The sequence below is a fragment of the Manihot esculenta genome, chromosome 11 (genome assembly GCF_001659605.2).
Source record: "Manihot esculenta cultivar AM560-2 chromosome 11, M.esculenta_v8, whole genome shotgun sequence".
Taxonomy (NCBI): Eukaryota; Viridiplantae; Streptophyta; class Magnoliopsida; order Malpighiales; family Euphorbiaceae; genus Manihot; species Manihot esculenta.
In genome coordinates, this window is record NC_035171.2 from 15,230,458 (window position 1) to 15,245,468 (window position 15,011).

The 15,011-nt window shown below is 32.5% G+C and overlaps 1 protein-coding gene across 3 annotated transcripts; it reads right to left on the bottom strand.

The window, feature by feature from the left end:
* Window positions 1–6,250: 6,250 nt before the first annotated feature.
* LOC110626772 (bZIP transcription factor 29) lies at window positions 6,251–11,578 on the bottom strand. Of its 3 annotated transcripts, none has more exons than XR_002489768.2 (6): window positions 11,349–11,578; window positions 9,818–11,251; window positions 9,582–9,714; window positions 9,409–9,493; window positions 8,893–9,295; window positions 6,808–6,944 (listed from the first exon to the last, which is right to left on the bottom strand). XR_002489768.2 is itself a non-coding variant. In XM_021772848.2 (5 exons), exons 2-5 carry the CDS (start codon window positions 11,098–11,100, stop codon window positions 6,625–6,627), a joined length of 1,821 nt encoding a protein of 606 aa, XP_021628540.1. In that variant the 5' UTR covers window positions 11,101–11,251; window positions 11,349–11,575; the 3' UTR covers window positions 6,251–6,624. The 3 variants fall into 3 exon arrangements, 1 of the variants encoding a protein (XP_021628540.1); XR_002489769.2 differs by having other exon boundaries at window positions 8,893–9,318; XM_021772848.2 differs by lacking the exon at window positions 8,893–9,295 and having other exon boundaries at window positions 6,251–6,944; window positions 11,349–11,575.
* Window positions 11,579–15,011: the final 3,433 nt, after the last annotated feature.

A 15,011-nucleotide genomic window follows, 5' to 3' on the forward strand; every position in this document is an offset into this window, starting at 1 on the left:
TCTACCTTTAATGTTTTTTATTTGTCTCCTTTTGATTTTGGTACAGATTCGATGACGAATCCTTTTTAAGAGGGAGGGGATGATGTAAGCACAACCAACAACACAAAAAATGATGAGCTAGCATTGCCTCAAGGACCAATTACAAGGTTGAGATCCAAGAGGTTGAAGGAAGCACTTCAAGGATTCATGAAAGAATATGTTGAATCTTTGCAAGTTCATTCTGAAGTTAAAGAACAATCTGGCCATTCCAAGTCAATTAGGCCGAATGTGTCCTTATTGACAATTCAAATTTTGTATTTATAGTGGGTAGTTATTTAGCAGTTGGTAGTTAACCAGTAGTGGGTAGTTAATCAGTAATGGGTAGTTATCCAGTAGTGAATAGTTAACCAGTAGTGGGTAGTTATCCAGTAGTGGATAGTAGCATAGATCATGGATCCATGCAGAGTATTGGGTAGTAGCATAGATCATGGGTCCATGCAGAGTAGTGGAAAGTGGCAAAGATCATGGGTCTTTATTTAGGTTATATAAAGCATCTCTTTTTCCATATTGTAGACAAATTATCAATTATTCAATACAATTGCTTTATGCATTTCTTCTTTGAGGGCTTAAGAGATATCTTGGTTCTTGACATTGCATCACGAATAAGGTTTGATACTAACTTGTATGTTTCTTATTCTTGCTGCTTGTAAAATCAATCAGTTATAAGTGTTCTTATTTGCATGTTAATTACGGGTACTTTAGATTGGGGAGTTGTTTTCTGAACTAAGTTCTTTTTACTAGGGTATGTGTCGTTTCAGTCTCCAATAGTCTGGGGTTCCGCAACAGAGAGTAAGGATTTGCTTTCATTAATTGCACCAAGAATCTTGGCTAACTTATCAACTATTCGTTGTGGCGTTTATTGGATTCTCATCTAAATCCTTCAATCATTGGTGTTTCGGCCATATCAAGATAAATAAGGCAAAGACTTTTTTTTATGGATTTCGAATTTTTCTTCCAATAGAGATTAGATAGTGATTCCTAATCAAGAAGGTGCAGCCATGGACACACAAATTTTACCGAAATCAACAAGGAAGAAAACGAAAAACTCAAAAATCCTAAAAACTAAAATAAATCAGAATTTACCTCACTTTGGCTTTGATATCAACTTATGTGAAACCCTATGGCACAAGCCTTAAACCCACTCGTACAAGTAGATATGGAATACAAAGATTTTATAAACCCACCTCCTATGGAACCCACACTTAGAGAAGCGAAACACCAATGATCGAAGGATTTAATTGAGAATCTGACAAACGCCACAATGAATAGTTGATAAGTTTGCCAAGATTCTTGGTGCAATTGATGAAAGCAAATCCTCACTCTCACTAAAAGCAATACACGCCAAAGGCATGAAAAAGAATTCTGAAATTTTAGATTCAAACATGTCTCTTACAAGTATTTCTTATCCTTATATAGTAAGGAGAGAAAATAAAAATCTAAAATACTTTTCTTAGGCTTGGCCGAACCACACACAAGACCCAAGTCCAATCACACACTAAAATAACATATCTAATATATAAGTATTAAAACATAAGCTCAAAACGTGGCCCAGTACTCTAAAACTTAAAAATAAAATATGGCCAGAATACAAGTCCAAGCAAAGCCAACATAGAACAAGTGTTTAAATAATAAAACATAGCAAGCCCATTATAACAATACCGAATAAATTAGGCAGTGTCTATCTCCATTACACACCTCAAGCAAGGTGATTAGCTTAGGTGTGTCTTCAAGTTTCCGAGACATTTGCTAATGGCAAGCTTAGTCAATTCATGTGTTATTTGTTCTTGAATGTATAAGTTCATAGTTGCTTCAAACTTCTTAGCTTTGCTCCTTGTCACTAGTCCACTAGGAAGCACCAATGGATCCTGCTTCCTTGATTTTCATATGATTGTGCTTGCTGGTTCGTATCAAAGTGGATTTCATCATAACACGAAGTTGTTAACATCCTGGAGCTGCATTGTAGTCTTGAAGATAGCCAGATGGCTTTGGAGTCTGCCATCTTTTATACGGATCCAATAGGGTAAATTTCTAACAATGGTGTGGAGCAAACTTATGTCATTCAAATGGATCTAAAAGGAGATCAAAATCATATTCATATGATCCATATATATTTGGGGCATGCTTCAACTCATATGGAGCAGATTTAGTGCAACACGTGCAATCATAGACTTAGGGAGCCTAATCAAACCTATGGGCTAAAACTACACAAAGGGAAGCCTAAAGTAAAGATCAAGAAAGACTTTTGTGAAGATTCAGCTTTGTTATGATGGTCTTACTATGTTTTATTATTTAAATACTTGTTTTATTTTAGTTTTGTTGTGGCTTGTATTCTGGCCATATTTTATCTTTTAAGTTTTAGAGTGTAGGGCCATGTTTTGGGCTTATATTTTAATACTTATGTATTTGATGTGTTATTTTAGCGTGTGATTGGGCTTGAGTCTTGTGTGTAGTTTGGCCAGACCTAAAAAGAGTGTCTTAGAATTTTATTTTCTCTCCTTACTATATAAGGATAAGAAACACTTGTAAGAGGGAACTTTGAATCTAAATTATCAGAATTCTTTCATGCCTTTGGCATGTATTGCTTTGAGTGAGAGTGAGGATTTGCTTTCATCAATTGCACCAAGAATCTTGGCTAACTTATCAACTATTCGTTGTGGCGTTTGTTAGATTCTCATATAAATCCTTCAATCATTGGTGTTTCAGCTTCTCTAAGTGTGGGGTGCCATGGGAGGTGAGTTTATCAAATTTTTGGATTCCATATCTACTTGTACGTGTGGATTTGAGGCTTGTGCCATAGGATTCCGCGTCAATCCTATTGTACTTGTTCAAACTAGACAGCTTGAAATTTGTGGAAAAGGTCTCTGTGAGAATTTCCTCTGACAGGGGGCGAGGCGTCATCCATGCTATAATCTTCCTCTTGTTCTTTCTGGTACCTTTGAACAACTTAAACCAACTTCCTATCGACATCTCTTAGTGCTTTATCTGATGATTCCTCATCCTCAACATTGACATTACCTTTGGACTGCGTGTGAACTGCCTCTGTCTGGATCTTTGGAGTCTCGAAAGATGTTTCCTCCCTTATTCTGGAAGTCATGAATGATGCCTCCTCCTGAGCTTTATACTGCTCGAGAGTTGCCTAAACCTTCTTGATGTATTGCATCATTTGCTCATTATTTAAATTATTGAGATCTATCTCGTTGACCATGAGAGAAGTGTCCTGTCCACTACCAAGAGTGAAGGAGACGATGTCTCCCTTGTTAGCAGCAGACTTGGTAATAGCTCGTGAGCTTTCAGCCATCTTAAGAGTGAGAAATAAAAAAAAGGACTTTAGGTAAAAAGGTGAATGGAAAGGCTAGGCCGAAATTATGGCATATGAACAAGAAAAATGATACGGATCCAATAGCGCAAATTTCTAACAATGGTGTGGAGCAAACTTATGTCATTGAAATGGATCTAAAAGGAGTTCAAAATCATATTCATATGATCCATATATATTTGGGGCGTGCTTCAACTCATATGGGACAGATTTGGTGCAACACTTGCAATCATAGGCTTAGGGAGCCTAATCAAACCTATGGGCTAAAACTACACAAAGGGAAGTCTAAAGTGAAGATCAAGTAAGGCTTTTGTGAAGATTCAGCTTTGTTATGATGGGCTTGCTATATTTTTATTATTTAACACTTGTTTTATTTTAGTTTTGTTTGGGCTTGTATTCTGGCCATACTTTATCTTTTAAGTTTTAGAGTGTTGGGCCATGTTTTGGGCTTATGTTTTAATGCTTATATGTTATTTTAGTGTGTGATTGGGCTTGGGCCTTATGTGTTTAAATCAGGTCCAAGAAGAGTGTCTTAGGGTTTTATTTGTTTTTCTCCTTACTATATAAGGATAAGAAACAATTGTAAGAGGCAGCTTTTAATCAAATATTTCAGAATTCTTTTCATGCCTTTGGCGTGTATTGCTTTGAGTGAGAGTGAGGATTTGCTTTCATCAATTGCACCAAGAATCTTGGCTAACTTATCAACTATCCGTTGTGGCGTTTGTCAGATTCTCATCTAAATCCTTCGATCATTGGTGTTTCAGCTTCTCTAAGTTTGGGGTGCCATAAGAGGTGAGTTTATCAAATCTTTGGATTCCATATCTACTTGTGTGTGTGGGTTTGAGGCTTGTGCCATAGGGTTCCGCGTCAGTTGCTCTCTCCGTACTATATAAGGATAAGAAACAATTGTAAGAGGCAGCTTTTAATCAAACTTTTCAGAATTTCTTTCATGCCTTTGGCGTGTATTGCTTTGAGTGAGTGAGAATTTACTTTCATCAATTGTGACGTCGAACCCTATGGCACAAGCCTCAAACCCACACGCACAAGTAGATACGGAATCCAAAGATTTGATAAACCCATCTCCTATGGCACCCCAAACTTAGAGAAGCTGAAACACCAATGATCGAAGGATTTTGATGAGAATCCGACAAACGCCACAACGAATAGTTGATAAGTTAGCCAAGATTCCTGGTGCAATTGATGAAAGCAAATCCTCACTCTCACTCAAAGCAATACACGCCAAAGGCATGAAAGAAATTCTGAAAAGTTTGATTAAGAGCTACCTCTTACAATTATTTTTTATCCTTATATAGCAAGGAGAAAAACAAATAAAACCCTAAAACACTCTTCTTGGACCTGACTTAAACACATAAGGCCCAATCCCAATCACACACTAAAATAACACATAAGTATTAAAACATAAACCCAAAACATGGCCCAACACTCTAAAACTTAAAAGATAAAGTATGGCCAGAATACAAGTCCAAACAAAGCTAAAATAAAACAAGTGTTAAATAATAAAAATATAGCAAGTCCATCATAACAAAGCTGAATCTTCACAAAAGCTTTACTTGATCTTCACTTTAGACTTCCCTTTGTGTAGTTTTAGCCCATGGGTTTGATTAGGCTCCCTGAGCCTATGATTGCAAGTGTTGCACCAAATCTGTCCCATATGAGTTGAAGCACGGCCCAAATATATATGGATCATATGAATATGATTTTGAACTCCTTTTAGATCCATTTGAATGACATAAGTTTGCTCAACACCATTGTTAGAAATTTGCCCTATTGGATCCGTATCAGAATGTAATTATATTTTATATCTAATTAAAGTTTTTTAGAAAGGTTATATGAAATAAAATTAAAAAATGTTTTCTTTTAATTGATTTTTTATTATAAATGAATTATTAAAAATTTATTAGTACTAATATAAAGTTTTTATTTTATTCATTAATATTTATTATTTAATAAATTTATTGTCAACGTATATAAATAGAAAAAGTAATTTATTGCTTAAATTTATTCAAATGCAATAAAAATTTTAAAAGTAGTAACTTTATATTTATTTTACTTAAAATATTGATTGTCAATAATAAATTTTATTTATTTATTTATAATAAAGATGTAATTAATTTTTAACATATATAATTTTATTGATAGATATTTTATATAAAATTTTACCTTAATAAAATAAAAAAGTACTATTTACATAGCTTTACTCTTATGTGAAAATTTTCATAATTTTTTAATTTTGACATTTTATTTTAATAGCAATTATTTGAAAATAATAAATTTTTAAAGGTTTAAATTAACATAATATATATTGCATTTTCACTTTTATTTTTTTTTTACTTTATTTATTTAATATTAATATAAATTTACAATATACAAAATTTTTGTGATGTATTTAATATACAACACATTATATTATAATTTATAAGTAATTACTTTTTTTCGAAAAGAAAATAATTGTTTTTTAAAATATGAATGTACAAAATGCATGAGCAGGGCAAAAAAAAAAGTGTTCACTAATTATATTATTTTATATTATAAAAAGTAAAAATATTATTATATAATAATATTTTTATTTTTATGTTCCTTTATTGTAAATTAAAAAATAAATTTGATATCAATTTAATTTGGTAAATTCATCTCCGTTGCTAAAAACTATTAGCAACAGCTTATTTTTGGCAAACTGTTTTAGCGGCCAACTAAAATTCGTCAATAAAGATTCTACTTTTTTTAATATAATTTCTTCTTTAATTTTAAGTTAGTTTTTTATAAAAATTTAATCTTATATTAGAATAAAATTTCATTAAATAAAATTTAAATCTTAAAACAATTTTCAACCAATTTAAATTTAAATAGAAAATTATAATTAAATTTGAAATTAAATACAAATAAAATAAAAAATAAATGTATAATTATCAATACTATTAAAGAACATTTTTTCAATCCGAATATTCCCCAGGGAAAGGGATTCGTTTACTGGAATAAACAAGGAAGAGTTCTATTTTGTTCAACCCTTCTAGGGTCTCATCAAAACATCAGGTCTAAGAAATGATCTCATTATGTATAAAGGCCTGTATATCACTTTCAATGGTGATTCTGAGTTGGACATGCAATGTAGTTTCTTGTAACTACCACACCTTAAGGACTTCTGTAGGAGATGGGAAACTAATGAATGAGTGCACTGATGAAACAATTTGAAGCACCATAAATTGTAAAGATAAATAATAAGCAACAGTAGACATCTTATCCCTCACAGCCTATTGATTGGACTCCCCATTTGAAGATGTCTTTCCATTTTGTTGTTGTTGAGGCTGAGGCTGTGGCTGTTGCTGCAACTGATGAATGTTGAGTTGGACGGGCGATTGTTGCTGTTGCTGTTGCTGTTGCTGTTGCTGCTGTTGCTGCTGCTGCAATTGATGGATGTTCAATTGGGAAGACTGTGGCTGCTGCAGCTGGAACATCTGAGAATTGATGGAAAGCTGCTGAAGCATACCCTTGGTTGGGTCAGAATCCCCACTGAGCTCTGCAGTAGCAAGCTTCAATCGTCGTACCTCAGCACTCAACGCTTCATTTAGAGCTGTCCAAGATCAACAAAATGAAGTATGAATATATCAAGCAGGAACGAATACATCTTTTGGCCTGTAAACTTTACATAGAAAATAGAAAGTCACTTGGCACCCTCAATTTTTACTTGGTTAACATTTAACAGCTACACTTTGTAAAATGCAACTATTTAATACATCAATCCTAGTTAGCATATCAGCATTAACGTCCACGTCAGAGCGCATGCAAGTCACAAACCAATCACAAGTGTTAGATAGTAACACTTAATAAAGTTTAGGTTTAGATGTTAACCAAGCAAAGATGATGATACCAAGTAACATTTTATGTAAAGGTTACAAACCAAAAGATGTTTTTAGCCTAGCAAGCAGTCACATATTGCATGAAGAACCAGTGAAATAACATGGTATGTTTAGTTCAAATGAATTCCATAAAATTTTGGAGAATTTAACTGAATTCCACATTTTGCATGTTTGATGCGAAAACACAGAATTAATTTGAAAACATATATGTTTAGTTCCAGAATTCAATTCTATGAAATTGAGCATAACACAAATTCCGTCAATGCAAGTAGAATTTCATGAATATCACAAAATTAGACCAACAATTTTTGGACCGAAATACCCATGCCTTCCTCATAAACGCTCTCTTACATACCCACCCCTCTTTTCTCTCTCCTTTCTTTCATTCTCTCCCTATCTCTCCCCTACCTTTCTCTCTCACACACACAATTTCACATAAATATTTTAAAATTAAACATTAAACATATTTTGTGCATAATTAAAATAAATTTATTCCTTGTGAAAACCTATACCAAGGGTATTTAATAAAACAATTTAATTCTAAATTGTATAATAAGAATAAGCTTTATCCAATATAATGCTTAGAAATTAGGGGTTTTATTATTGAAGTGATAAAATTAATGGCTTCCAATGATAAATTTACACTAATTATGAATTAAATGAAATTGAATTTAAGTGTATTGTATATATTTAATCTGTATCATGCCAAACACAAGATTTCACTTACGAATAAATTCTAACTAGATATTCCCTCTAAATAAATTCTTCATTTCCAATTCATTTGAATCATGCAGGGATAAAATAAATAAATAAAAATAAAAAGAAGCTCCTTCACACTACTTTTCCATACAATCCAATCTAGCAAGGACCAAAAAAGGAAACACACAAAACAAAGGACACTAATGAAATTGCATATGCCATTGAAGTACAACACTAATCACTCATCTTGTAAACATATTAACATAATAGTACAAAAGCAATAAAATCTTTGAACTAAACTCGCTGTATGCAATACTTCGTTGTGAAGTATGCAATACTTCGTTGTGAAGTATGCTTTCAGAATGTTGACCTTCATGTAAGTGTTTTGGGTATTATAGTTACCACACACAAACCCCCACATGCACACACACACACACACACACACGCAGATAGAGAGAGAGATACGGAGAGAGATGAGTTTATGTTCCTGTTCACTGATTATTTCTTTTGAAAGAGTCCCCAACACTATTATTCTATCTGTATAAGGTACAGGGAAATGATAACATGCTGCATCCTAGGTTAAATCAACTCCAGTCTTCTGTGGAAAAGACACAAGTATCTCATAGTTTTTGAGCCAATTGGCATTAGAAAAAAGAGTCGGTACTTTCCTGTTTCTGATCACTAGATGCAATAGAAAACATATTGAAAATTGATGCCTCCCAATCAGGGCATTTTTAACTTATCTTCAATAATCTGCAGCAATTTCACTATTAATAGCTAAAGAGAAAACTGAGAAGTGGTATTCCACGTAAAATAATGTGTTCACGATTTTAAAGTTCCCAGATTTTCTGTCCATGCTTTAAGATATTACAGGAAGTGGTTTCCTATTATGGTATGATGTTGGGAATTCTGAACCTTAACAGTTATATATTCCAAATTATAAAATTAAGCTATTGGTCTTACCAATGGTTGGGTGAGATTTGACTAGGCCAGGGGCCAAATTCAGCTCCTGAACTGAACTGAAATGGCCAGGGTCAAACGCATAGCCTGCCCTTATGGGCCTGAAATGGCCCTGAATCTTATTTAGGACTAGAAGGGACAGTTCTGGTCCCCACTCCTCCCAAATGAAACCAGCAGTTTGGCCCGGCACTCCATTTCCAGTTTGAACCATAATCTTTTTTTTTTTTTTTCAAGCATAGGAAGGTGCCACATGGACCAAACCAATTGAACTGCTAAAAACTTGACCTGTACGGAAACTGGCCCCGAACTTCTTGAACTGAACCCAGCTGGAACTGCTTAGAGCTGATCCGGTTCTGTTCCTATCCTTTCTCAACCCTAAACTGCCAGATTACTGCCTGTGACCAGCCTGGACCGGAATAGTGGCCAGGTCTAGGGTAAGACGCATATAATGTAAATGACTGTTTTTGACACACAACAATTCATGCCACCAGGTCAAAAAGGAGGAAGCAATGTCCTTACCATCTCGGAGCTGCGCCTGTTGCTCCATGGCTTGCAGACGAAACTTCAATTCATTATTCTGGTTCGTAAGCCCAACAGAATCTCTCTGGAAGCAATAAAGAAGGCAATAACAAGAGAAATTATGAGAGGCAAAATTAGACAACGAAAAAATTTCAAGTATTCCAAATTGCCACCTGTAAAAGAGTAAGCTGGGCAGAGAGTGTGGTAGCTTCTGTCTGCAGAGTCTGAACCTTGTGTTCCAATTCTGAAATATATCTCATCTTTCTTTCTTTGGAACGAGCAGCTGATTGACGATTTGCCAAGATCCTACAATGGACCAGCCAATTAAAAAAGGAAAAATCAATGCAAAGCTTTTGGATGAGTTCTGTGAATAACTATAGTGAAGCAAAAAAGTAGAGCAAACAGTTACCTTTTTGCACGCTTTGGATCAGTTACTGCAATCTCAGCAAGTTTCTCATTTGCCATGATTTTCTTAAGCTCAGCACCACTAAACTCACCATTTCCAAACTCCAAACTAAAGGCATTACCATCGGATGAATTGCTGGGTGATAGTTGTACCGGGCGAGTTCCCGGCGAAGGTGGCAGCTTTGGAGACTCATCACCAAAGTTCAACTTGCCCATGAAGCTATCCATTGAAAAACTTCTGTAGTGTCTGGTGGTTGGAGCAATATCCCCTCCTGCAGTCCTTTTGATCCCCTCCCTCTTCTCATTTGAACTCAAACCCGCCCGCGGCATACTACTCCCGCTTTCATTCACGCTGCTTTCTGCATCATTATCACTGCTATCACCCCCAGTAGTCTTTGTCCCACTAGCTCTACTATCCAAATCCTCATGATTCTGATTACCATTCTTATCATCAGTTCCAGAGGAGTTCAGGGCATCAATGTTATCCAGATTCATATAAGCTGAAAACAAATCATCAACTTCACCTTCAGATTTCCTCTCACCCATCCCCTCAGCATTGCTATCAACACCTCTCTCCCATTCTGTTTTCACCAGCTGAGCTGGCTTAGCCACCCCAGAATTCTCTTTTCCAGAGATTGACCGCTCCAAAACACCTGAACCTCTCAACTGAACAAGAGGTGGCGAAGATTGCATCACACTTGTAAACCCAAATGGGATATCACTATTAGACCTCCTATGTGTCTTGCGTGGAGGCAAGCCCTCACCCACTCTTGCAGTATTACCACTATTAATGGGTGAAGGTGATATTAGGGAATGAGAATTCGCATCCCTATCTTCCATGGATACATCAGCTGATACTGGGTCAGAAGCAGACGTTGACGAGGAGTCACGGAAAGGGGCCGGGCTTAACGGTGGCAGCGAATCGAGTGAAAATAATGAAGGTTGAGATAAAGATCGTGAATGGGTGGGTCCTGGACTAAAGTTCTGAGAACCCATTTGCTGGCTCGTTGGCCTAGACACCGGGATCTGAGAATACGGCGAAATGGGTGGGATCTGATTGGGGTGGGAGGGCGGTATCCCTACTCTTTTGCTATTGTCACTAGTAAAGTTCGGTGCAAAATGTGCAAAATGCCTGGCACGCATTTGGGTCTGGTTCAATTGAGGTATATCGAGTTGGTTCATTGATGTAAAGGGTTGTTTAGACATTGAAGAAGATGATTGCGTAGTTCCAAATGAAGATTGAAGCCTTTGCATCATTTCACTGTTAGCCTCCTCATTATCACCCATCCTCTTTAACTTGAAAAAAACTACTAATAATCTATATTTCTATAATGTCCCTCCAAAAACCATTCAATTATCACCCCAAACCCCCCAATTCAAGATTAATCCAGTTACTTTACCAAAAACCCAATCGATAAACCAAATGAAATCCTAGAATCTGCAAGCAAGTGCACAAAATCAAGGATAAGGACACTATAACGATTATTTTATTTATTTCTTTTTACTTGTGGAGTATTATTGAAGAGCAGCTATACCTTGCTAGTAATAAAACGATCATTCCAAGCAAAATGGAGTAGCCGGCGATCAGAAAAATCCTGTGGATTTTAACCTTTACCGATTCTGATGGCGGAAATGGCGAAGAAAGGAAGGAAAGAAAAGCAAGCTAAGCTGGGCAGGCGGTTTCTCTCTCTAGAATTTCACTTTCTCTCTCAGTAGTTTCCTTCTCTCTACAAATAAATAATAAAAAAATTAAAAATTTTATTCTGAAAAAAGTGTATTTTGGCTGAGTAAGTTTTTATTTTTTTCCCTATCCAAGAGATGGAGCCTACTGCACGGATTTCTCGACGGAACGAACGCGTGAATTTAATACGAATTTCATTTGGATGAAATTTGAATTTCGGACGAATTTCAATTTCATTCCGACCTCATTTTCTTGCTTCCCCTTGTCTCCGCAGCTTATTTAGCAAATACTTTCGATATTTGATTGTTTTTTTTTTTCCCAAAATTTGATATTTTTCAACTTCACATTCTCCTATCCGCCGTAAAATTCACGTCCTTCAGTTAACAAACCAATTTTTTTTTACAAGAACAAACCAAATTATTTAAATTGATATCATTTGCTTTTGTTTTTTTAGCTGCAAATTAAATTACATTCTAAGGCTACAAGAGTAGCAAAGGTACAGCAGGGATGGTAAATCACGCAAGTTATATACACACTAATTATGCGGCAGCAAATTTATTTGGCATAGTTTAGATATTATTTCTATCAAATTATTTACGTATTATGAAATATATCAAAAAAATATATATATGAGTTGAAGCATACCCCAAATATTTATGGATCATATGAATATGATTTTGAACTCCTTTTAAATCCATTTGAATGGCATAAGTTTGCTCCACACTATTGTTAGAAATTTGCCCTATTGAATCCGTATCAGTTCTAAATTAAAAGAAGTCTACAAAATAAAAATTATTGATGTCTTAACTTTCTCAGACATTGTTAATACGGAATTTAATATTAATATGCAATCAAAATTTCATCAAACAACTTGACAAATAACAAAATAAAGATATTTAGGTTACTCTACTACACTCCTAATCAACAAATATGATTAGAAATATAAATAATCAAGCAAAAGTTACTCTACCACACCCCTAACCAATTAATATGATTAGAAACTTATATAATCAAGCGATTCCAATTTCGAAAACACCACAAGAAAATTCTTAATAGGTTAACTAAGTATGCAGTAGATCCATATTAGAACGTCATAAGATTAAATCTTGATAATAAGTTGCTAAATAATAGAGATGAACCAAATATTATTCATAACATTATTTTTTATTCATTGACTAATTGTGACTGCCACCTTAAGATTGTTTTTATAGCTTTCAAACCCTAATTCTATTGTAAGAATGTGTAATTACAATATAGGAAATGTATCTAGTCAAACAGAATTACATTAAAAATCCTTTTTCTCAATTGTTTTGGAGAAATCTTCTTCCTAAATGGATTGCGCAAATTTGGCTTCTAATATAAATCAAATTAATTTAAAATAAATCTCACAAAATACTAAAATACCAAAATAACAAAATTGGCCTAAATGCAATTTGACCATATATGTATTACGTGATCTGAAATTATATTACGCATTTATATGTATTGAAGAGTGTGTTGCTTATTTCCTTATTCTCCCATATTTTCTAAATATGGTGCGTTCATTTTGTAAGTCTTGAATTAAGCGATAATAGTTTGATTTATCATAATTTCGACTTTTCCATTTTAAAATTTTGAAATATCGTGCCATTTATTCTCTCTTTCGAAAAAATTCATTCTCGAATCTTCAACCATAATGATAAGAAAAGAATCGACATATATTGGATTCTCTTTGAATTCAATATGTTATTCAAACCACGCTATTTTTTTTTTTTGGATTTAGATATATTTTATTATAAATTATTAATACTTTATAATTTAATTTTAATTTAAAATTATTTTAAGTTAGAAATATAATGATTTATGTTTAAAATATAAGATAATTTTATTCAATGAAAATAATTACATAATAGTTAATTAATGAAAATGATAAAAAAATTAGCTACCAAAGCAAATTATTTTACCTTTTTTAAGTATTTAGCGACAAACAATTGGCCGCTAATTTACAACCAAATAATTTTAATAGTTACTTTGATTACTTTTTTACAATTTTTTAAAAGTATTTAGCAACTACAAATTAATTGCTGATTAGTCGTTGCATATTCATCACTAAATTTTACGCCAAACGTAGCAATATCATTGTTAAATTAGTCATGTAATCAATTCCCTTCATATTTAGCGACCATCTATTAGTCCATCATTATGTAAAGACCAAATAACAACTAAAAGTTGGTCACTGTATAACTTTTTAAACTCATATTCATATTATTATTAAAGGATCACAGTTTGATCATCATTATTCAGCGACCGAAATAAATTGTTTGGTTAAATTAGTTGCTATTTTACTATTTTATATAGTGATTGAATTTGTGATTACTGTCAAGCATTCTCATCTTAGATTTTTCCATCCATTTTCATTTCTATTACTTGTTTTGGGTGGATGCCAAAAATTTAATCACAAAATAAAAAAATACTTTTTTTTATTTTTATTTTTAAATGTAAATATTACTCTAATTAAATTTTTTAATATTGATTCAGGAGTTTGTTATACTAAAATAGATTTCTCCAACTAGTTTCTTTTAGTATGGGTCGCATGTTATTTTTACTCATTATTATTTGCAATTTATACATTATATTATAATATATTACTTTTATTAACTGATAAAAATTAATTAGTTATTATTATAATAAATAATTATGAATTATTTTTACATAAAAAATCATCTTGTAGCATTAATAGAAATAATAAAATATTAACCATTAAATTAAATATAATAAATAAAAAACTTTATCATATGAGTTTTTATAAATTAATAATGTTAATATAATTAATATTGTAAAAAAAGAAATATTATTTTTAAATTAAAAAGTCTTATAAAATTTTTGGTGTAAATTATAATTACTATTAAAATAGTATTTAAAAAATTAATTATCGAATTAATTTAATATTATATTTTATTATATTTATGCAAAAAGGTAAATTATCTTGTTTGCTAATTTTAAACATTAATTATATTATTTCAACTAATTTATTTTGATATTAATGTCAATTTATTTTAATATTTAAATATATTTAGTAAAATTATCTAATATTTTAATATTAAATATTTGTTTCATACTAATCTAATTAGTAATATAATTTCTATTTTTTTTAATTGATATGATTATGAAATTTATAAAAAAATCAAAGATAATTTGATAATCAATTCATTTTAAAATTTAAAATTAATTTCTTTAAGTATATATCTTTATCTGTTTTAATAAATTCAAAATTACGTTAATTATTAATAAATTTACATCAATATAGAATATAACTTCAAGTAACTTTGTTGTAAACTGAAACATAAAAACTAAAAGGGATGTCTTTGCACTGCTAGTTTTAATATTTTTTTCCTTTTTAAAACAAAAACTCTTTTTAAGGTTTTGCTAATCAAAAACTCATATTCATAATCAATTTATTTTTCATCGTAAAATATTTTTTAAAATCAAAATTTCAAATAACTTAAATTTCGTAGGAAGATGAAATAATAGAATTACT

Coding starts and splice junctions, on each gene's coding strand:
- LOC110626772 (XM_021772848.2), bottom strand. CDS start 11,100: ATGGGTGATAATGAGGAGGCTAACAGTGAAATGATGCAAAGGCTTCAA. Junction 9,494..9,581: donor CCCAGCTTACTCTTTTACAG/GTGGCAATTTGG, acceptor TATTGCTTCCAG/AGAGATTCTGTTGGGCTTAC. Junction 6,945..9,408: donor ACAGGCGCAGCTCCGAGATG/GTAAGGACATTG, acceptor GATCTTGGACAG/CTCTAAATGAAGCGTTGAGT.